The sequence below is a fragment of the Tinamus guttatus genome, unplaced genomic scaffold (assembly GCF_059628265.1).
Source record: "Tinamus guttatus ecotype Peru unplaced genomic scaffold, ASM5962826v1 Tinamus_guttatus_pri_ptg000025l, whole genome shotgun sequence".
Taxonomy (NCBI): Eukaryota; Metazoa; Chordata; class Aves; order Tinamiformes; family Tinamidae; genus Tinamus; species Tinamus guttatus.
The window spans coordinates 3,504,659-3,528,931 of record NW_028288559.1 but is presented as its reverse complement, the minus strand read 5'-3'; the positions used below and the strand labels follow the sequence as shown (position 1 = coordinate 3,528,931).

The window sequence follows — 24,273 nt, the reverse complement described above, 5'->3', positions numbered from 1 at the left end:
TGGATATAGTGATACATAGCATGGGTATATGCAAGGTAAGGGATGAGCCAGATGACTTGGTACAAAACCAAGTAGCACCTGGAATTTTTGAACGGTATTTAAAAAAAAAAAATGGATTTTTTTTTTTGTGGTACTTATGGAAAAGAAGGAAGTAGGAGGCAAATAACCAAGTTGTTATTTGGAGAAATGCAGCACTTCTTAGGTTGAAAAAAAAATCAAGGCTGAGTATGAGTAACTTAATATTTCAGCTCGCTTTGAGGTATTAGGTATAATGTGAAACAACTGGTGACAAAGCCTACAGTGTATTTGCACAGATAGAGTAAGGTGGGCACAGATCAAACTTTTCTTACGGAAAATAAATCATCAGGGCAGTTCCTGTCTAATCTGAAAAATTGTATGCTGCATTCCCATGCTTTCCATTCATATATTCTTCAGATTTTATTTTACCAAAATGATTTCTGTGAAGGCACGAAACGTACTTCCACTTTAAAAGTACCACTTGTCTGTTTTACCTTTGCATACAGTAACTCAGTGAAACTTTAAAAAGCATGTAACTATATTAATGAGCCTTGTGGGTTGTGCCTGCTGTGGCAGCATGAATATTTGTCAACGGGATTTTTTTTTTTTTCCTCTCACAGCGCACTCTATCAGGAAATATTCACGATTACCAAACTATATCGGTATGTGAAACATATGGTGTTTTGGAGCTGCTTGGTTACTGTGGAGGATAAATAGCTGCTGACCCCAAACGGGATCTTTTCAAGAAAAAAAGAGAAGTGTCCCTCTGCCTTATAAGGCATGGGCAGGCTCGCTGGGCTCCTCCAAGGGGCGGTCACAGCTTCCTCCCGCCGAGCGCGGAGCGGCGGCCGCGGCAGAGGGCTCAAGCTGCGCTGGGATTCCCGCCGCTCATCCCCAGCGCTCGTCGGAGGCGGCATCAGGTGGCAATCCAAGACTTGGCCATGGGGAAATCAGGTGAGCAGGCACCTCGGTGCAGCCGGCTGCGTGTTCTTCCATGCCATTGCCTGGGTTTTGTGCTCCAAAAGCATTGCTGCAACGATAGCGGCTTTGCTGGAAGAAAGCTGCTTTCATTAGTGCGTGGTCTGAGCTGGGAGGAGCCTTCTGTATGACACAATGAAAGGCAATTGTTAGATAAAAAAGGGGGGAAAATCCCCCCAAAACCACAGAACATGGAAGAAAAGTAGCTGTATTTTATATACAGTTCATGCTTTGGATCTAATAAAAGCACTACTTTGCTGTATAAAGTCTGGCACTCAGAAAAATTGTAAACACTGCAGCTTTAAAAACATCACTAGCTGTCTATCAAAGCTTCCTAAGTTGCAGATGGCAATAAAATGCTCCTTCAAAACATAGAGATTAGCATTTTTATTGATTTTCTGTTTGGAAGGACTTAGATTTAACTGGTTACAGTTTAACTGAGTAGAGTCTTTGACTTTGCCGAGCTCAGGGGTTTCTGCAGAGCTGTGAGGGTTATTGTAAAGGCAAAGGATTCGCTCATCTCTGCTGAGCGTGGATTGCAGCCTGGCTCGCAGCCTGGCTCATTGCCCAGCTGTCACTCTTTGTCCCTGTACTGAGATCTCACATGCTACAAGTGCGCTAAGTGGAGGAAAACTCATCTAAAGTCCCTTAGAAGTCAGAGGCCTGAAGAAGGGAGCTCGTCACTGCAGCTCTTTTTGCCTCGGCCCTGTTTGACTTGTGATCTGTCTCTGAGTCGGATGGGCTGTCAGACAAAAGCAGGGATGTAGTCTGAAAACCTGTGCTCATCTACCACCGCTGTGGTGGGACTGGCTGGCAGCTTTTTATTCCTGTGGTTGGTATTTACAAGGCAATTTGGAGCCTGCTGGCATACTTATACATAAGCAGTATGTCTAGGACATGTTCTGTAGAATCTACTACTTGTTTCCACTTTAAAAAATGCAAGTATCTTACAGTGAAAACTGATGAAAATTTTGTTAGGGAACTCTTTAAGAGGTCTCAAATTGGGCTGGTTGTTGGTTTGTTTGCTTTTTTTTTTTTTTTTTTTTTTTTTAAATGGAGGTAACAGCATCCTATACATGTTCTGAGCCTTTCTGGCAATGTCATTACTAAAGGGCTTCTCTTAAGAAAGCTTGTGCTGAAACAGTATATAGCACTAGTGTAACACCCAAACCAGGCTGAGCACCACATAGCACCAGTCCAGGTCCTCTGCCTTGGAAACTGCAGATGTTTTCAAATGTTTTAGGCTTCAGTACATAACCTTACAGTAATTAAAATATCTGTAGTCACTCAAAAGTGTCAAGTTCATTATTTCCTTGATGGTAAAGGAATCCTTATTGGTATCTTTATTTATTGGATAAATCTAGCAGCTGTGTGTTGCATTAGCAGAGTTAGTTGGCCAGGAGAAGTGGAAATGTTTATATTGTGTCCCTCCTGATTCCAAAATGAATAAAATCTCGTCTTGCATTAATGTGTGTGCAGTCACAGTTCACAAGTTTCTCATACAGTCATAAGGTAGTGACTGTTTCACTGAACTGTTATATCCCACCCCCCACATTCATTGCTGAACATCAGCTGTTTGTTCCAAAATTAAAAGGAACAACACTTGAAATTCCTTTTGCTAGGGCTTAGCTATTTTTTGCTTATCCTTAGATAAGCAAAAATGTTACTGTACAAATAGAGATTGAGATCTAAGTGTATGCTTATTTTTTGTTGTTGTTGTTGCATGTATCTTGCTTTTTATATCAGTAGTTAACTGGGTTAAGGTGACTGTCTCTTAGCATTATGTGCTGGCTGACTATCTCTGGGGTGAATCATAAAACTGAAACCCTTTCTGGACAATGTTTTTTTGACTCAATTCCATCTGCCATTTCCATTGCATTGAAACTTTAAACTGTTCTCCTAGGTCATTCCATGTTGTTTTCTTTCCAAGGGGCTGCTCTCGCCCATTCAGTGAGCACAACTTCCTTTACGTGCTGGGTAAAATTGCTCATCCTGCTAAAGGACGCAGAATGGGTGCAGCTGCAGGGAAATGTAGCCATGTGGGACCTGATGTCTCCACGACCTCCAAACAGCAGGCTCGCCCTCTCCTCTCTGCCATCAATAAAAAGGTGGATTACCTGAAGGTGTGAAATTAAGGGCACCTTATAAATATCTTCAGAAAAGTTTCTTTAGCTTAGTATCTTCAGTCAACCTGTCTTGAGATATAAGTATCCCCAGACAAGCAAATCGGTTGTTTTAAATCTTCAGAGGCCTTTGAATGTGTTTGGATAAAAGCTCTCTAATAGCGTGTTGTTAACAGATGTTGGATTATATTTGAAGCAATGTTCTCCTCTCTGCTAGATGTAGAAACTCAGCACTGCTTTTCCTTCAACTAACAAAACTGAATGTTTGACGAAATGGATACCTCTGACTCAGCTCTCCTGTGGAAGCTGCAGGCTGCTAGAACCAAATTAATAGCGAAACCACCTCCCCAGGGTTCAAAAAACGCCTCCTGGGAGGATAACTCTGGGAGATGGGCTTCCCATCCCGGCGCAGGTTCCCACCAGGATTGTCTTTTTGGGGTGGCGTTTGGATTAGCAGGTAGCGCAGACCCCGAAGCGGAGGAGCCGCCGAGCATCTTCTGGCAGGAAATGAGCGGCGTGGGCCGGGCCGGGCCCTGCGTCAGGGCCGCGGCACCTCCGCGCCGAGGGGCCGCCGCGAAGGCAGCTGTGCCGGGTGTGCGGGGCAGCAGCTGCGGCCTGCTCCGCTCCAGCACTCCCGCGGAGGGCTGGGATTGCAGCTGTGCCGAGGGCGCTGGAAAAGGCGGCCGAAAAAGGCTGCGGAAAGTCGCTCTGCGCTGGGGGAAGAGACCCCTCCTTCCCTCCCTCACTGAGAGGGAACCAAGCGGGGGCGATGGCAAGGGAGCTGCTCTGTGACTTCTGACTATCGGTATGCCAGATATGTATGCTAAACACATATGTATGCTATAGAGCGTGGTAAAGCACTCTGTCCAAGAAAGGCAAGAAAGGGATCAGTAAATACTGGATACCCTCTTTGTGGGGTTTCTTTTCTTTTCTTTTTTTTTTTTTTTTGGCTGTGTGTGGGTGGGTCTCCAGAGGAAGAGCTGGGAGTTACCCTCTGTGTTGCCAGTTGAGTCAATACTAAAATAAAGAAGGGCCAAGAAAAGCTCTCATGAAAAAGAGGAGACAGGAGCCAAAGTCAGAGCAGTTTTCCTTGCTGCTTGCTAATGTGCCTTGGAAGAATTTTTAACTTTAATGATGCATCTTGGAGCACCGTAAAAAGGACTGGAGTGTTTTTTGCACTGAACTCCATCTTCCATGAATGCACCATGTGAACTTGCGCTTTCGAATCTCACTGTGAGGCATCTGTAGCAGCTCCTAACAAAAGTTCAGAGCTACCAGAAATGAGGCCTGTTCATTTTCTGAAGATGCGTTACACTCCAGCTGCTAAAATGGCAGCACATTTTGTGTTGGCTGTTTTTACTGGTCCCGCAGTGAAGGAGGAAATGAATAACTAGTAGCAACAAAACATACGTGTGTGGTAACATTAGGGCATTTGCTGAACATATCATTAATGCCACTTACTGGCTGTGTCTCATAAAAATGAATTTGAGGTGTAACATGAAAAGTGGCTTTCAAAAATCAACTGAATCAATTCAATTAAAAAAAAAAAAAAAAAACCCTTCCCAGTTCTTCTGTGTGGAAGTTGCTAAATATGTACCTCAAGGACTGTAAATACAGAAAATCTGCCAGGAGGGCATCAGAGTTTGGCAAGCAATATTCTGGGCCTCGTTTTCACTTGTGTGCTGTACAACCACAGGTTTGGCAGGGGAGCAAGAGTGGATGGAAACGCAGACCTGTTACACAGCCACCGTCCTTTGCAAGTGCAGTGACTCCCCCATCATGTTGGACTAGTAGTATTAACTCCTAATGCTCAAGGCTTGTAAACCAAACATCACGGGTCTCACAAAAAAGGGCTGTAATAGTACAGTTCCCAAGATATCTCTCTCTTCTGAATCCTCTAAGAAATCCTCTTTCTTAATCTAGTTAAGAATGGGAAAAAATAATACAGAAAATCATTGAAAACATTCAAGCCAAGGCCTTAGCTTTTTATCAATACAGCTGGTAGTTTCTGTCCCGTTTGGATTTTAATTTACTGTATTTTTTCTCTATGTGCAGGAAAAAGGAAATATGGGAAAGTGAATTTTCTAACTGTAGCTGCCGAGTTATTTGCGTATCTTTACAGACCAGAAGGACAGTTTAGATAGCTGCTTTGGTAAAGGGCACTCTGTTCTGCAAGAGATTAGGTGGAGCATATCGACATTGTGTTTTTACAGGCAGATGTAAGCAAATTCTGGCCAGTCTTTGAAGGTCTGAATAGGAACTATATCTGAATTGGGCTGTGTGGCCCTGCTGAGGTGGATGAGGTAAGGCCAAGCATGTGGCTAGTACTTCTGGTTCAGACTTGGCCCTTGTGCAAGTATGTGTGACCCTTTAAGAGACTATAAAAATACTCTGGGTGTTTTGAAGGAAGACAGTATGAACCTATCTAAGGTTACCATAAATAAGATTTAATGTTGACTGAACTGAAGTTACTAGACTGAATCTCAGCTTTGCATAGAAATCATGCTCTTCCTTGGCTGATATATTATGAAGCAGTGAGATAACTGTGTCCTGCCAAAGCCTTGCCATAGCATCATTGCAGTGGCAGGGTTTGGAAGCCAGCTTCTAATTTAGGCTGAGGGCTATCTCTGCATTTGTTTCCCTGTCACTAAACTGAAATGGGTTATGTCTGTTCATTAAGTCCCTATATCCTTTCATAAGTACAAATACAGGGATTAAGGGATTCATATTGTAATAGTACCCAGAGGTGGTACTTTTGAGAAAACTCTCATGAAAATTTGTGATAGGTGGATGTTAAGAAATTATTGAATATGTTTTTTGTTTATATCCTCTGTGCTTGCCAACTTTAAAGTTAACTCTTTGGTGGGTTTCTTTCTGTGACTCCCTGCCTTGTCTGGGCTCATGGAAAGGTGACTTTACATGCCTTTTATTAGGGATCAGAAGAGATGTGCACTGCAAATGCTGTATTTCCATGCTCCAGAGAGGTGAATAAATAAGCACTTTGAGCATGCTCCACTGGCTTGGATACCCTCCCACCTTGCTTTTGTGTCAAGGGTATTGGAGCTAATGAGATTAAAGCTAGTTCAGATTTGTCTACCCCTAGCACTAGCAGAACATAAATGGTAGAGGTACAAGATGGCAGGATGTGCACTAGAAGTGCCAGGCTCTTCAGTTTGCTGAGATTTCAGCTGGCACAAGTCAGCCATGGTGCTATATAAAATAAAATTCTTACTGGGTACCAACAAAGTTCGCTATTGCTGGCCTTAGAAACATTGCATTCACATCTCTAAGAGTGGTAGAATACATATCATCCAAAACTAAGTCACCAGCAAAAATCACTCAACTTAGCAGATCCAAATGTATCTGGTGCCTTGCAAAAGACTAGAGAGTTGTTCCTTGTGGAGAAGCATAGCCTCCTGCTGTAGACGTGCCCTCATATTGGCCTAAGGTAGAATCACAACCTAAGGGCAGAAGCACCAATTTGGTAGTAAGGAGGTCTGGGTTGGATGTTGCTCACTTGTGAATATAATTGCATCTTGTTTGTTCGTAAATTTAGTGTAATTAAAAACTTTCCACAGACCTGACATTGGGGAAGGAGGAGGAGAAGAAAAGGAAAAGATTGCTTCATATTCTCCTACAGAATGTGGTCATTTCTGACCCATTCATGCCACATGGGACTTCCTGTTTGGAAGCATGTGCTCTAGGAACTGTATGCTTGGCAGTTCAATTTAAGAGTTGAAGACCTTAGTAATGAGAGGGACTATTTAGCCTTTTAAACAAGTCATCAACTAACTCTTTAACTGTCTAGGGTTTTCCAGTCCTTAGTGGACTTAGTTAAAGCTTAGTTAAAGCATTCAGCAATGCATTACGGCATTATTCCTTACACGAGACTGTCCCTGCATGTGTGGCTTGATTATAATCATTTAGCTGTCCCCTAAGGTAGAATAGCAGTAAAAAATAATACTTTTTCTCATCTCTCATATGCAAAGCGAGCCGTGGCTTCTCTAGATATAAGGCTGCGAGTGACTACTAGCCATGCACAATGACCACTCCTGCGCCTACCTGTGGGCAGGCTCATTGATCAGATTGTTTGGAGAGGAGAGGGGTTAGAAGCATTGGACTTCTCTCTTTCTTTTTTCTTTTTTTTTTTTTCCTTTTTTCTCTCCTTCCAAAGGAAAGTGAACTTGCTTTTGTCAGTGCTCAAGACTGTGCTAATGAGACTTGATTTTTCTTTCTTCCATTTTTTTTTCTATTCTTGTATCACAAAAGGCTCCACTTCCTCTCAGAGCAGTGCAGTTTCCAGTTCACCAGGTGTTCCTTTTTAATCAGGGAGCCAATTGCCTACAGTCAATAAAAGGCTTTAAGTGAGGAAGTAATAAACACTTTCTCTTATAACAAGAATAGAATTTGCAATCAAATAGTGACATGCCTAATGGCACTGAAATGTTATTACACCAACTGTCTTGTATTCTCATAAATATGCCTCAAATTGGGTATGAGGCAGAACTATGTATTATGCTATGTGGTGATATGATGATATGAAGTTACTAAGCTGCCTGTTTGGTGGAGAGGAAACCTCGACAATTGAATGAATATGGATTTTGTCCAACAGGTTCAATTAACTCAAACCTCTTACTATTGCAATGAAGCAAGTAGATAAACAAGTATGTATGAGAAGGTAAGACAAAAATGAATGAGGCAGGACATCAGAGAGCATTTTTCAAAGCTGGATTGAATTTGTGTAGAATTCTGCATGAGGTTCCTTTTTGTTGGCTGCGTTATATGTTAATTATCTGTTGAAGACTAAATAGGAAAATTTAGTGTGTATGGAGAGTGCAAAGTTGCTTGTGAAGATTAATCCATAAGCTGTAGGACAGAGACCACTGAGAAGACAAAAATGATGCTTCTAGAAATTGCTGTTGTGTTCCTTTGAATAATTGGAGTAGATACTTAGCTACAAAAAAGTGCGATATTTCTAATAATCCAGAGTATGCCTGGCCTGGTTTTGTGGCTCCCAAGTGAACTCAGGGCTACCTGAATTTCTACTGTGTAGGTCTTGAGTGAAGAGGTTTCCTTTTTTTGCGGAATATGTCACTGTTACCTTTCCCCACGTGTCATCATTCAGCTCTGAAAGACCAATGCTATAGGACCAGCTGATAGCTGCAAATATGATGCAAAGCACCTAGTACTATGGAAGGTGCGTTCAGATAATTCACTCAGTCAAGTTGAGCAAAGAAAAGAACAGAGAAGATGGGGCTTGGAGAAGAAGGGAATAGGAGCGTTTCATATGAAAAACATTGAATAGATTGGTTCAGCTTAGAGATAAGTGACAGAATGGAGAAACAGAATACTTTGTATAGTAAATCTCATGAGGGAAAGTCTGCCTGGTTGCCTCTGATCACTTTTCCATGGTCACTCAAGATTGATCAACAGAACCAGCGAAAGGCAGAAAACATAACTGCAAGGTGTGCTCTATACTACATCATAGCCTGGAAATTCAATGACATGTACTGTCCATCTTAGTCGACATTCCACAAGAGCGAAAATGTGGATAATGAGAAACAAGCAACTGTATTAAATAGCTTTTTCTAAAATAAAATTTTTAAAAAGATATATAATGATTCATGCTCTGAAATAGCTTCTGACATTAGGAAATACTGTATTTTAGCAGCTTATGCAGTTTATGTGAAGTAAAAAAAAAAAAAAAAAAAAAAAAAAAGTACATCTCCAAAGATGTTTGAGAAGTTGTTCACATCAGGGTGGGAGCTTGAAAAGTCCTGTTAGCTCTCACTTTTATTGCCTGGCTACTCAGTATATGGAACATGGATAAAATGGAAAAACTTAACATATCTTCCTAAACAAAGCTGAAGCGTATTTGGCAGTTTGGAGTCCCTCCCCACACATCAGCACAAGCAGAGAGTGAGAGAGGAGAGTAGCACATAAGCTTGAGTCATGGTAGATAAGAGTTTCTGTAGCAACCACCTTTGAGGAATGGAAGAAGGAGAATGGAGGGTCTCAAGGCACAGCAAAGCTGTCGGCCATGGCTTGAAGAAACTCTCAAGTCATGTCCATGACTCTTTAGTCTTGGTAAGTCACAATCTAAATACAGAACTGGATTGGGATGGACTGACAACTGACAAAATCTGCATTTCAGTGCACTTTTAGCTTTTTTTCCAGAGTTGGATTTTTATTACTGTAATTGGAAACAAATAAGTTGAATAAACTTTCACCTTTGCAGGTCAGATTATTTATCTACTATTTCATGCTGAGCACATCAAATATCAGACCTAGGTTATGTCAGCCTAAGCTCTAAATTGGTCTTGTGCAGAAAAATGAAGCTTGTAGAAACTGCATCACGTGCTAATGTCTTGTATATCAGCTTCTTTGATTTGTAGGATGTCTTAAATTATCCCTGCTGTAGATGTAAAACCTCAGCACAATGAAGTCGAGCTACCAGTCTTGCTTTTCTCAGTAGCCTGTGACAAAAGGCTTGAAAGTAGGCGATGTTGCCCCATGATACAGGAGATGAGAGGTTTAAGACTTCTGGCCTAAGAGAATCCGTGGGCTAGGAGCAATCATAGTAAGAACGATGTGACAGACTTTTTAGCAAAGGGTATATAGATTTTTGAGAAGCAAAGTGGAGGTCTGATGTGCAATTTATGTGCCTGTTATGGCTCATTAAAATTGAAGGGAAAGGTGGGATGTGGAAAGGAAAACATAGGAGGAGAGAGCTGGTGGACACATCTCTTATCACTCAAAATAACTCCTTCTGCTTAATTCCTAGGCACCTTATGCCAACAATTTGTACCTAAGGATCTAGCATGAAAGCATGTTGATTGAGAATGTCAGATCTATGTCTGCACTAATGCTTTTGTTCAGAAAAGATCAACCCAGATTCAAACTGCATCCAAAAGTTATGAAGCATAGAGATAAACAATAATAACTTCCTGTGTGTATTTGGATGTTGAACTTGCCCTAGGCTGACGTATTATCTGAAAGCTATTGGGAAATTAGAGGGAACTCTGAGAACAGCTTAAAGCATGACTGTGGGTTGGGTAATTACTTTTGGAAAAAGTTACAATAATGGTTTTTGCAAATGGGCAGCTGCACTGGGGGAAAACACATCATTAAAAATAACAGAATAGTATACACCTTATAAATTATTGATTATAGTTGTTAGAATCAATAGTATCGAAAAGAATTTGGAAAAGAAAGGTTAATAACAGGAAAAACTGTCTAGACATGAGGTCTATCAGGGCCGTGAAAGTATTTTAGAAGCAAAGTGATGGGAATCCTGGTAATTAGGATATTTGAAAATAGAGCTGGTAATTCATTATTAAATGTAGAAATCTGACCACTGTAAATGCAGAGTTGACATCTGAATATATCTTAGCCTGTTCAGAAGTTACAGCAGTACAGAAAAACTGAAAGGTGTCTTTCTGTTTTAAAGCTGTATCCATGCGTGTCTCTCCCCAAACACCCTCTTCAGATTACAAATATCTCTTAAAGCAGAAAACTCCATGGGGCATCTTCAGGGAAGATTTTTTTTTTTTTTTCTTCTGTGGAGCTTGGGAAAGTTCTGCAAAGGTGTGATGAGTGGTAACACGAAGTTGCTGTCAATGAATTACTTGTGGTTTGTCCCTGTGACTTGTCACTACTCCTCTGCCTTAGGCTACTTAAATTGCCAGGTTTGCTGAGGCACAAGTGTGAGCCCTTTTAAAGATTTGCAGTAAATTCCGAGTTCATTTGTCTACCAAATACACAACTAGCACAGAAAAAAAAATCCTCCTCAGCAACTATTTCCTTTGCTGCCACTTGCTGCTTGTGACAGGTATATCTTGAAAGGAGGTGTATTTTGAGCTAAGAATTTGTGCTACATAGGTAATAAGAATGATGCATGTTTCAAAGTGTTTGGATACTTCTACACATTTTAGAATCTCAGTTTGCCTTAGACAGTGTCTTGATGAGTATAGACAATTCTTGTACAAAATGAAGATGACTTGCCTTTCTTCTAGTGCACCTTCCCAAAGAACCTAGTTTTAATTTATTCTGAAACTTCTTGGCAATGATCATGCAGTGCAAATTAATCTTAAAATGAAAATCAGTTATACTAACCTTTTATCTTAATCGGTTATACTAACCTTTGCTTCCTTGAGGAAGAGAATTACTCTTTTTTTCAACCTTTAATGGATCTATACTGCCCCATTTGAAGTGTCACTTAAAATTCTTGCATGGAAGGTATTTAATGGCACATTTCCTTCTACTCAGGAAAGTAATGGAAGTGGTGTGCTTCTGTTTTTCCACTAAACAGTCCAACCTGCACCAGCTTCACACGGTATGCTTTTTCTCTTTTCAATGATGTCTTTATTTGACTTTATTTTTTTAATGTGATTTCAGCTTCCAAACAATTTGCTGAGGAGGTCTTGAAAGCGCACAATGACTACCGGAAGAAACATGGAGTCCCCCCATTAAAACTCTGCAAGAAGTTGAACAGAGGAGCACAACAGTGAGTTCAGTCCTTTCTTTTCTGTAATGAGATTTCTGTCATTTTTATGGCCCGACTGTGCATACTGGAGATATACTTGTGTTTTTGACATGCTAATACTCGATGAAGACTTTCTGTGTGGAGAGGCTTTATTCTCTTTCCACCCTCATCCATCTCTTTTTCTATCACATAACACCAGTTGTTCATGTGTAAACTTGTCATCTCAATGGTGCAGATCTTCTTGCAACTTCTTCCAGATGTGGGCTACATCTGTCTACATTGATGTGCTTTCTCCTTTGCTGAGGAGATTTTCATAAAATACGCTTCACCACTACCTGGGTCATGTGGTGTATTGTCACCTGCAAGAGAACAGCCTTTGTAGCTGAAATAGTAGGAAAAGCAGCTTTTTCTCAGTGTGGGAAATGATGACTGGTCTAAGCTCAATAGAAGCAGGGGAAGTAACTTGAGGAAATCAAATTGTCTGTCTTCCTGCCCTCAGTGCAGAATCAATACCCTTCTGTCCCTCTTGACATACTAGAACAGTCTTGCCTGTTTTCCAGTGCTAAAGTCTCCACAACTTCTGATCCGTTTAATGTATTGTGGAGCTATTCTTAGCTAGTTCTTATTACTGTCTTATTTAAGTTTTTCTTACTGAAATTTGAGCCCATTATTTCCTGCCCTCTTTGCTGTGGCCAACAAAGAGATGAATTAGTTTCCCTTTACAGCAATGTTTTCAAAGATGTATTTGAAAAATCTATCATGATATTCTCTTCTTCAGGCTGAAGAAGAACTCATAAAACAAAGGAAATGTGATGGAGAAAATGCTCATTAAATTATTCAGAAATCAAATGTCTTCCCAGCTCATTATAGCTAGCTAGTGGCCAGCCTCATTCCTGCAGATACAATACTGGTTGCAGAGCTTGATTTACTGTCTCAGCGTGGTGCTCTCTGCTGCATGGATGCATCTCCCTCATTCCTAGATCGGAAATCTCTAGCAAATACTGTCCTGTCCAACACACTGTACATGGTGTGTTGACTTGTCCTTTGGTAGCGGGCAGATTCTTCCTCTGTCCTTTCCCGTCGCCCCCACACATGCACATTCTTTTGAGACACAGGATAACTGGATACAGTGTTCTGGGAGAAGGAATGACAATGACTCATCCGCATGCCTTTGTAATCTGGGTTTTTCTTTCTTATTCTTCAAGGGTTTGTTTTGTATCTATTTTTCTTTCACTTGCTGCCTCACAGCAAGAAAGAGATTTCATTGCCTAGTCAATGGCACTTGTGTCTTCAAAGTGGTTACAGTTGGTTTAAACAAAACAGTTTGTGTGAATAGTTCAGATTAGCCTATCAAATGTACATTGCTCCACACTTATCTCTGAATTTGCTATTGCCCTTGCTGGGTATTTTTAGGTCCTTCTGGAATTCCTCACAGTCTTCTCTGGTCCCAGCTGAGCCTCCTCACTGTGAACCATAACAGCAGGAAACCTGTGTTTAGTTGCTAAGTTAGTGACTTAACTGCTAAGAGACTTGTTCAGAGACTGGTGGAACTGGCAGATAACAGGAGCCAGAAATGACTGAATAGAAGACATCAAATATAAGAAATGATATATTTCAAGACAGATTTTTCACAATCTAAATTTATGAAAGAGCTCCACCTTTTATTTAGGTGTATCTGGTATCCTTAATGCAAATGTTCTGTGCTCTGTGACTTAAAGTAAGGGTAGCAGTCATCTGTAACTTCTCGTATTTGCTGTACTTCTCTGTCCATGTTGAAAATGGTCTGTTTCCTACTATTTTTTGTCTCAAGAACTGAGACAGATTAGATGATTTGACTATTGGCTCCCTACTTTAGGATGAGGTGAGTCACCTTCCATAGATACTTGTTTATCTCCAAAGGCCTCAGATTCAGACATCAAACTTTCGGATGCCTGACCTAGAGCAAATTAATCATATCCTTTGCCTCAAATGCTTGGCAACTTTGTCCACATGCTATATTTACTTTGTTCCAGGCTTGCCTTTCGCTTTGAATGTGTGAATCTCTGCAGAGAAACATCTCAGAATTGCAGCATTATAGGGCATGAGGGGATTATCTAGTTCAGGATCTAGCAGACTAACAACTGAGAGGCTTTCATTATTTCTAAACAAAACAATTTTGCTGCAGGCTCACCAAAATGCTCTCCTCTTCTTAGTGAGGGGACAGGAACAGGGCAAAAGGAAATTAGAACCTAATAGCTAGAATGCTGACTCAGGCCATAGTGTCCCCCTAGACCAATATCCTGTCTCTGGCAGGTGCCAGGAGGGAAGATAAGAAGTAACAGAACAGAGCAAATGTACTGGTCCTTCCCCCATTATTTCCTCCTGGAAATTGCTGCTTATGGATTTCCTAAGCATCAGGCTACATCTTCATTGTATTTAATACACCCTTATGACTTTTACCCCCTATAAATTTGTCCATTTTTTTTCAAAGCCACATATGCTTTGGTGGCCACATCATCCTGTGTGATGAGTTCCAGTAAGTGGTTAATGTGTGAAAAAGGACACTGCCATAGTTGATTTTAAATCTACTATGTAATGGTTATATGTGTTGACTCCTTTTTTTCTTTTGCTGTGAGAAACAGCAAATGGTCATTCCACTTTCACTGTCTTTGTGCTGAAGCCTTTCCAGTTTTGAATAAGAGAATTATTACGTTTTACACAGGATGTTTTTGTTAATCCTGTTGTGCAAAGTATTTTTTGTTTTACTACACTCTTGTACATGTTACCTTCTATAAAACAGTGCTGTGTATCCTTTTGTAAGTATACACAATTATTACCTGAGATTTTCCATCTGGTCCCCTTCTCTTCAATACTACTGTCCTTCTCTCAGTACTGCTGCTTGGCATATTCTTCTCAGTTTTATATTTGGGAGTTTTTTTGAGTTGTTTTTTTTCATTTTCATTTTCAAATGTAAGCTTCTTCTTTTTTTTCTTTTTTTTTTTTAAAAAAAAAACACTTGCTTTGATTGAATCCCTGCATCAGTCTATTTATCAGGAACATTTAAGTTTATGCCTCGCAGTGCTTGCAGCAAGTCTGTGCTTATCAGCCAGAACTGTCTTAAGTGCACCTTTTATTCTGCTGGATATGTCACTGCAGAGGTCAGGATAGGCTGCTGCAAATGTATCCTGGAATTGCCCTTCTGGTTTGACAGCAAATCATTGACCTAACCTGGTTGGGAGGGTTTGGTTTCTGCTCTTTCCCGAGTTTATGAAGCCTTCACCTATATTCTCGTTTAAGTCGTATCATCTCTTTGCAAGTGATTCCCATGCAGTGCCCTAGAAACATGAGGAGCTGGCACTTGTAGCAACTCCTGCAGGTGCTTCGATTTATCTACCTGCTGCAGCTGAGGGTACCCTGGGGGTTTCTCAAATGTGGGCAGAAAATGGTGAAGGGTTCTGGACATGGCTTCTTCCAGACCCTGCTCCATAGTGAGACAAGCCCTTACGCAGGATGGAGAAAATGCCTGGACCTCTAGACCTTCTCTTTTCCTGACTCCTAGATCAAAGCATCTTGGCCTCAGGGATTTGGAACTGAGTTACTTAGCTTAAATACTCCTCTTAATATCATTCCTGGTTTGCGTTCCTTCCTCTTCCACCTCTCATCCTGCTTCTGGCTGTGGTCAGTGACATAATGTGTGGATTCCTTTGCTAGGTATGCAGAAGAACTGGCTACCACAAGGGTCCTCAAACACAGCTCTGAGTCTGCTAATGGAAAATGTGGAGAAAACCTAGCTTGGGCATCCTATGATCAACCAGGTAAACTTTATTCATTTGCTGTCTTGCAGACATTAGATAAATGATGTATTTTAAGTACTTTGGTCTCAGAGCATGAACACTGATTGGATGTCTTGGCTGTGAAAGCACCAGCATTTTCCCTGCTCTGAAAATCCAACCAGGTTTGTAGAATGGGATGGTGGTATGTGGAGCACAGGAGTGTCTGTGCTGACTGCGGAGATGTCTGGAGTGCTAGAGAAGCTGTGCTACTTTTATGTCCAAAGTAGCAGAGAAGGAAGCCAGCAGTACCCTGTTCTTCATCTTTATCCTTAGTTTGAATGAGCCTAAGAGAGGGTGGTCCACTCGCCCGCTGTGGTGAAGAAGGTGGAGAAATGGCCATTGCTGACCAAACAGAAGTTCCAGTTGGTGAGGGGAAAAAGAGAAAGAAAAAAAACAAGATGACACAGGATAATGTGTAAGGAAGCTACAATTAGTCTGCACTGCTTTTCCTCAAGTACTATCAAGTACTGCCTTCATTTTTCAAGGAAAATACTCCATATACATTCTGAGTGGTATATATAATATACAACCTTCAGTTTGGATGCCCGAGAAGCTTAATTTCAGTCACACTGAAAGCCTGTGGTGGGTCAGAACTGTGCTCAATGGGCAATTCTTTTCTTTCTTTTCCACTGTGCAGGGTTAATGCTTAGCTTGCTCAGAGACCAGGTGGCAGGTATTAAGTGACCATTTGCTTTCTTTATTTTTGTCTTCCTCTGGAATTTTCAATACAGTTTAGGGGAGGGGGAAGCTCTGTCTGTGGACTGCAAACTCTGTTTAAAGGATCTGGGAATTTAGTAAATGAATTTTATACCCAGGGATACTGCTAGGGTATTTTGCCCTTTTCAAGAGTCTGAAGCAAGAGTTTGGTATGATACAGGGGAACACAGATGTATGACAAAGTTTGTGCAGTGCCTGTGACTCACTGGCTGAGCTTAATTCTTCCTTCTTTGTTAATACTAATGGTTCGTTCTTCCGTTCCCAATGTTAAGAGTCACAGAGTTCTAATTTAGAAAGCTCAGAAACAAAATAAACAGATCCCTCCATAAATTATATAATAACTCTCTTCTTTTGGATCTTATTTGTTTTTGTCTATGCTCTGTTTCCATGCATAACTTGCCAGTTTTGACCAGTTTTATTGCTCTTTTTTATCTACAGGACTGAGTGTCTTGCTGAGAAACTTTAGCTACATCCTCCTCTGTTCTGTAAAATTGTCACTCTATTTCCTTGCTTGCTACATTTTCTATATAGGAAGCTCTTCTTTTGTCTCCTTGGTCTTTGCATTTGTGTCACTGGTTCGTTCCTCCTCTCTCTCTCTCATATAGTTGGTTCCAGATAGTTAATTTGTACCCTACTCAGGGAGGCTATAGGGGGTCTATTCAGAGGCTTAGCAAAGGGAGCCAACCTCTTCCAGCTTCCTTCCCGGATAAAGCAAAACTCGGTAAACCTCCTGTATACCACGTATTCTCTCCAAAAGGTAATTTTTAATGCTGCTGTTTGTTTTGACTCTTGTTCAGGTCTGTAGCAATGCCACTAGATACATTCTTTGTTTTGGTGTGGGGTGGAAAAAAAAAAAAGCTTTAAACTACAGCAACCTTCTAGCATGACCCTCTCCAGGCCCAAGAATCCTTTAAATTGTATTTGGGTCTTTGGAGTTACACAGCCTAAAGCTGTGGCTGGAAATGTGTTTATCCCTGTAACTCAAGAAATAGGAGACAGCTGTTTCCTCCCTCCAGTCCTTTAGAAATTGCTATGTGTCAGATTTTTCCTTGTCCATGCTCAAATAAGTGAACTCTCAGTTGCCACTAATGCTAGAGACTGCAGCCTGCCTTGGCAGCTGTAGTATATCAGCTTTCTTAGGATGCCTCATGTCATTTCTCATGTATCAGGAGACTAATGGCAAGTACTGGGTGACTAAATTCTGTCCGAGGCTAATGGTGTTGCAGTGAATATGCCACACTGCCCGTGAAAACACTGCAGCTACTGAATCTGAGATTAAAAAAGGGAAATTCAATGTGTATTGTCCCCAAAATTTTACAGTGATGGGAAGAACGTGGGTCTGGACATGGACCTGTAGGCAAGGAGGCACAGATGCCTTCTGCCCTAGCCCCGAAGGAACTTGCTCTCCCAGAAATGTTTCCTAGCTCGTCTTGCCACATTCGTAGCTCGTTGGTGCTGATGGGGGAAAAAGGACCTGGATGAGAAATTTAGAAACAGAAGATTGACTAATAGAACTTCTTGTATGACTCCTATTTAGGTAGATATGTTGTCTCTGAGGGAAGTTAAATCTCCTGTTTTCTGTCTTGTATTAATAGTTATTTGTCAGTTCTCACTGAGGCTAATGGAAGAGAGGTCGTGATAAGAGAGACTGCAAAAGTGCTCAAGGAAAAAATTGAGCTTCGTGGTTCCTATTTTTTTTTTTTTAAGTAAACCTCCATGCTGCTGCCCATCCTCACACAGAAATGTCTGTGTGCAGTGATTTTATTTTCAGTAGAGTGTTTTTAGCAACTTTACTCAGTGGTAGAACTTCAGGATTTAAGTATTTTGTAGTATAAGGAAAAACAGCAGAGAAATGATGGCATAAGGAACAAATGATCCAAACACCATTCCCATCTTTGCTTTGAGATACCTGGCACTGTTCTGAGAAGGTGGTGTCAACAGAATAACTCCTCCTAAAACTGAAGTAGGTCAGGTAGCACTAGGAGAAGGGTGAAGCCAAACTGTGTTTCTGTATAAAAGTGTTGAAACTATAAATGTGGTTTACAGCAATGAAGGCAGAAGGGATATTTTAAAACAACCAGGTTTATAGTAATGGCTTTTGCCAGTGAGACTGCAGAAGAGAAGCACCTGTATGGAGTGTAGGAGAGACCTGCATGTTCTTTTCCACCATTTCTGCTATAGTCTGTGATGAGAGATGGGAATGAGATTTTGTTTGTATATGTTCTTTCCTTCTAATTGAAATGTATTTTAAAAGAACCAGCCCAAACTTTTAGAGGGCTTCCAGCCCCAAAGGAGAAAAAAAATACAGCAGAAAAATATTTCAGGGGAAGGAAAACATGTTTAATGACTAGGTACTGCCCCATCTTCTCATATTTCACATAGGAATCCCTTCATCACCCCAGGCTTGTGACATCTGGCAGATAAAGTTCATTCTCTTGCCTTTCTATAGCGCAGTTTCAGGATAGTCTTTCTAAAGCTGCCTAGTCCTTTTGTGACTTTCTCTTTTGCTGGGAACAAGTGAATCTTTAGTTTCTTACGGTCTGTGATGTAATGGTCCTCTCCGTCAAGGAGGATGACGGCAGTGCCATGTAACGCTACACGGATTCATTGCGAAAGTCAGGCAGGCATCAGCTTCTAGGAGGCTTTCACATCCTGGCTACTGTAATGCTCTACACTTTCTCCAACTGAGGCTGGGAATTAGCGCATTGTAGGCTGTGTTACTATGCTCTTTCTTTCATGCACGGGATTGGAGTATCCTTGCTTCGTGCCATTGTCATCTTCCTTCAGTTAACCAGTTATAAACTTTTCACATGACAATGTTTTTTTTGTTGTTGTTTTGTTTTGTTTTTTTAAAAAAAAGCAGAGCTACTGTGTCTGTTACAACTTTCTCGTGTTTTGTGACCTTTCCATTTTGCATTTAAACTCTTGTGACAAGAGGCCTACACACAGTTCTTACAGCCACAGTAAACAGAATGGGGTTAATGTTTGCTTGAACTTCTCTTTTCACACTGTCGCGATGATATATTAAAGGAGAGTGATGTGCTGGTAGTGCCATGAATCAGATCCTGCATCTGTAAAGCTCTATTTACATATTGTAGTCATTTAATCAGGTGTGCATACAAAATACCTGTGTCCTATAAGATCTGTCGTGTCTGCTGTCGTATTTTTGTGTCATCTTGTCCACCATAGTTTTGAAGTCTAAGGTGGTATAGAATGATCTGCTTGGGTTTTTTAATGCCTGCTTTTTCCCCCATAAAGATGAATCTTTATTTCCATTTTAAAATTTAGCCATAAAATAGGTTGATGGGGTTTGTTGTTTCGGCCAGGAGTGTATGAAAAGGAGGAACATACTGTTCTTCCTTTTCATTCCTATTTACTTCGGGAATTAATAGTTGTTTTGCTATCTCTTTGTGTGAAAAATACATAAATGAGCTCTGCTAGAGAGCACCAGCAAAGCAGGCAGTGTGGTGTAGATAAGTTCACAGTTATCAGTGTATAAACCTATATAGTGATGGCAGTTCACTCAATGTTTTGTATTCAGTGACAACTCTGACCTCCAGGTTGTCAGGCTAACAACGACATCATCCCAACAGACTGAAATCATAAACATCTGAAATGTAAAGATGTAACAGCTCAGTGTCTAACTATTAGAACAGTATAAGTTTTAGCCTTTTTTTCTTCTTCTTCTGTAAAATAGCAAAGCATGAGTCATTGCTGTTCTGCTGCCAATAGTCCACCAGAGACCAGCATTCTGCATGACTGTGGGCTTAGCAGCTTTTGCAGCTTGCTCTGAAGTTGACTGACCTTATGCTTTACTTCCTGGAGTGCTCAGTAGAAATTTCATTATCCATATAGCTCAGGGGAAAACCTGGAGCTGCCCCAGTGTCTGATGCAAGTATTTCCTAAAAAATGGTAATGGAAAGAAATAACGTTTGACTCTTGAGTGCACAACATCTGCAGGTTCTGCTCTGAGCTTCTGCCCTCTGTGTTGTCTGTTCTACCTGATTTATTGCAGATCTACAGCATCTTGCTGTCTTCCCCCAGCTTCCCGAACTCTTCAACACAAAACAAGAATGGATTATTTCTTTGGCAAACATTGTCACGCACAGGGACCTACAGCCATGTATTGGCTGTGTCAGTGGTGATTTTCATAGCACTGCTTTTGCAGCCAGGGATCAGCAAAGGCCTTTGAGGAAATGAGCTGGCGATGTGGGACACAAGGATTTCCTTTTGGTAACTCCTAGGCACATGTACATTTGATGTCTGTCTCTAGTACCTTAAATCAGAGAGCCTCAAAGTGGAAAGCCATAGGGGCTTAAGTCCTAAGCAGGAATATTTAGCAGTTGCTTTCTGAGTCCCTTTATTCTTTGTGGCACTTACTCCAGAACACTAGAGCATGTTGAATATCTAATTTTCTTTATTCTGCTTAGAGCTGTAAGGAGATGTTTTCATACACTTGGATTCTCATATGGGAGGCATCTCTGTGAGAACAGTCCGTATGCTCTTTTGCTCAGAGAACCTAGCAAAGCTCATTTAAGCTCATTTTCAGGCCCGTCTCAAGAAGGAGAAGCTGGTGGGAGCTAACTGTAGAACTCTAGTGCTAGCTGTCGAACCCCTGTGGCCAGAGCACTCATTCAAGACTAGGCAGGTATGTCCTCACCGCCTTCCAGTCTGGGGTTCAAACCTGTCAGCATCAGCTTCTCTAAGGACTTCACAAAAATGCCATTACCTCTTAGGCAGAGCTGAAGTGTTAACCCAAGTAGTGGAAGGGAGAGTAAATGGAATTAGGCACATCTTGGTCACTTTTTATTTGGTCAAAGACGTAATTCCTTCCTGACTCCCTTTAGAGTCCCTATTTCTTCACTACTTTGAAAACCTCTGGAAATAATTGGAGTTGTGCAGACCTGGCTCAGAGGGGAACAATATGCAGTGATTAAATGAGGTTGTAGGAATGGAGAGAATAGACAATGAGCCTTCCACCCTCAACATGAGGAAGAGTTTGCCTGCTGCATAAACTCAATTTGCTCACCAAGAAAGCAGTTATATTAAATTAAAGTCTTGTCCTGTAAACTGTGGACGGCTCATACATCAGTGTACAGTAGGATACCACTTAAGGAGGCCGTGGTACAGTAACAAATGAGCAAGCATTAAGTTGAGAGCTTGTCTGCTTTGCTTCTCTTCGTCCTTGGCTTTGGTTAGTGTAGCTTTGTGCCTTAATTTCACTAACAGGCAAAAGGGCATTGAAAGTTTCAGAAGACTTTTGGGTAGGAAAAAAAGTGCTAAATTCCTAGAGGGTTAAACATTTCTTTGAAGACAAAAGGGATTTCTCCCCCATCTTGATCCAGGCACTGTGTCCCACCAATCTTTCTTCTCTGAAAGCCCTTCTAATTTCAACTCTGCAAAGTTTTAACCACAGCCAAAAATTGGTGTGTAGTCCTATTCCCTGATGTGGTGGTGTAAGTACTGCCCTCTTCATCAGCTGTATCCTACCAAAGGGCACCTTGCTGCAGAGATCTGCCCTGCGTGGAATGACCTCTGTGTGAGCATATGGCTCCTAAATAAGTCCTCTGCGTCGGATTTGAGACAGATTATGCTGGCCACATAGATACTTCAGTGAAGAATTTGATGGACTATTTTGATTTTGCTTTTTTACTTCATGATGTTGAGAAGAGCTCATGTAATTGATTGTATGAGATCATTAACGAAAGCCATTGGGCATTGTTGCTGAATAGCAACAGCTATTATGAAACCATAAATTTTTGGCTGGTAATATGTACTGCCATGTTGTCTATGTTGCAGCAATTCTCCCTGGTAAAAAGACTGTTTCTTCATGTTTATAGAAATTGTCTTAAGTTGGACATTTCTTGCTGACTGTTAACAGAAGACCTTATTGGCCAGGCTTTAAGTGAGCTACTTTTTTTGTGTGTTTATGCCTGTCATGATTCCACAGCAGATTTCTTTTCCCTTTCAGGAAAGGACGTAGCTGACAGATGGTACAGTGAAATAAAAAATTACAGTTTCCAAAATCCAGGTTTTTCTTCTGGGACAGGTAAGTTCCAACAAAGCATTGTTGCTTCAAAAGTGCAGCTTGTATTTTAAGAAATTGATTAGCTTGCTAGTTTCAGGATTTTGCAATATTTTTTTTTAATAAAAAAAAATCTGGGTGGGGGAAGGAGAAGAATTTCTGCAAGGGAATTTTAGAAAATGACAGAAGGTTTAACAGGGAACTATAGTAAATTAGCAAATAAGCAAGATTATATATATATATATATATATATATATATATATATATATGTATATGAATGCAGTATTTTTTTTCCCTTCAATGCCTGTGATTTTAAAAGGCATCTTATTTTTAAGACAAATTAATTCGGAGAAGTTACGAAAAATATAATTGAGATCATACAGGCGTCTATCAAATTTATACGACGGTGTTCTCTGCCAAGTGCATCACTGAAATCATAGAGATTACTTCAGATTTGGAGCTCAGCCACAGCCCATTGGCTGTATACTGGTAATCTGATGTTGAATGAACCTAAGAACATTGTTCCTTGAGCAATGTCCGAGAGATGTTCCAAAGCTTGTTTAAGATGGGGGGGGGAAAGAAATCACTTATTTCTCCCTGTGTTTGCCTATTCACAGGGGGAACAATTGATAGAGCTGCACAACTAATGGCTGTTAAAACTTGACAGAAGGAAAAAAAAAACACAAAAAACAGTGGTATTTTGAATAGCTGTCCATTCAGACATGATTGGAGAGGGTCAGATATTCAAAGCAAGAGAGTACGCGTGTTTGGCAGTACTGCTCTTTGTCAATCATATTGCAGGGAGTAAAGACTGGTGTTTGCTGGGGAGTTTTTGGTACCATATATTCATCAAATTATTTCTTTCATTAATTTCTTAGGAGATATTCTTACTTGGAAATAGCACATGGAACTTGGAATATTGTACTTTTCAAGTCAAAATGCTAGATCTTTAGGGTTTTTTTCATGTTCTTCGGTTGTTTTCCTGTTGGAGACCAATTCAATTTTCTATGCTGCTTTGTTTTTCTTCTTCAGGTGTTAAAAAGAATTTTATAGATTTTGTACTTAAAATGAATGCATCCATTTTTTCCCTGATTCTTCAGGTCACTTCACAGCAATGGTTTGGAAGAATACAAAAAAGATGGGAGTCGGAAAAGCATCTGCTAGTGATGGTTCCACATTTGTGGTGGCTAGATATGATCCAGCTGGAAATGTAGTAAACCCAGGCTACTATGAAGAAAATGTTCTTCCTCCAAGAAAATAAGATTTCTTTTTTAAAGGTAGTCTGATTGCTCAATGACAAATGAATCTGGTTTTGGACTTGACAGTGTCTGAAGTGAAGTACAATTAAATGAAATTTCTTGTTCAATACTGCTGTTCCCTTCTTATCCCAGGGAGAGCAGTTACTTGAGTCAGTCTGTTGTCTGTAAGTTCCATTTGTTTCCGAGGGAGCACTAGTTTATTTGAAAATGAAATATATACAGATTTTGCAAAGGGTAAGAGCTTGCAAGTTTTTTTTTTTTAATAGTTTGCATGAACTCTGGGTGAGCATGTGAGTCAGCACATGTTGGATGTCTTTTTAAAAAAGCAGGTTTATAGCTTTGTGTAAACTGAAGATACTGGTTTGTAATTATATATTCCAGATCTTTGAATATCTTTTAATAACTGTAACTTAGCTGTGTCTATACCTCTTGTCACTATGGGATCTGTTCTCTACAGATGGAACATATGCAAATTCCTCCTAGTGAAAGGTACATGTATGTAATGCAATGGAATTCAGACCTGTATGTTTTTATTAACGGAATCTCATTGAACACTATTTAAAATATTGCTAGCAAAAATGTATCCATCAAGCAAACTCTAATGTATAACCTGAAAGCTACCAAAAATATTTTATTCTTAGCATTAGATTTTAAATATTAGCACCTAATGTATACTTGAAGTGAAGTATATTTCAAGTCCTGACCCCATCTTCCAGTTTACAGTACCTACATTGTCTTATAATCAAATTGTTTACTTCCATTAAGGAAAATGAGATATTCCCTTTCCCTTAGATATTTGCACTTGCTTTTTCTAATTTATTGAATGTTCTCAGTACCTTGCATATAAGCCATCTAA

The 24,273-nt window shown here is 40.4% G+C and overlaps 1 protein-coding gene across 1 annotated transcript; it reads left to right on the top strand.

The window, feature by feature from the left end:
* The first annotated feature begins 932 nt into the window (after positions 1-932).
* GLIPR2 (GLI pathogenesis related 2) lies at positions 933-23,996 on the top strand. The gene is made up of 5 exons (XM_010211647.2): positions 933-972; positions 11,517-11,625; positions 15,295-15,398; positions 22,105-22,182; positions 23,259-23,996. Exons 1-5 carry the CDS (start codon positions 960-962, stop codon positions 23,417-23,419), a joined length of 465 nt encoding a protein of 154 aa, XP_010209949.1. The 5' UTR covers positions 933-959; the 3' UTR covers positions 23,420-23,996.
* The last annotated feature ends 277 nt before the right edge of the window (positions 23,997-24,273 follow it).

Excerpts from the sequence above, each read along its gene's own strand:
- GLIPR2 (XM_010211647.2), top strand. Across the intron at positions 11,626-15,294 it reads TTGAACAGAGGAGCACAACA|GTATGCAGAAGAACTGGCTA; the intron begins GTGAGTTCAGTC and ends TTCCTTTGCTAG. Across the intron at positions 22,183-23,258 it reads AGGTTTTTCTTCTGGGACAG|GTCACTTCACAGCAATGGTT; the intron begins GTAAGTTCCAAC and ends CTGATTCTTCAG.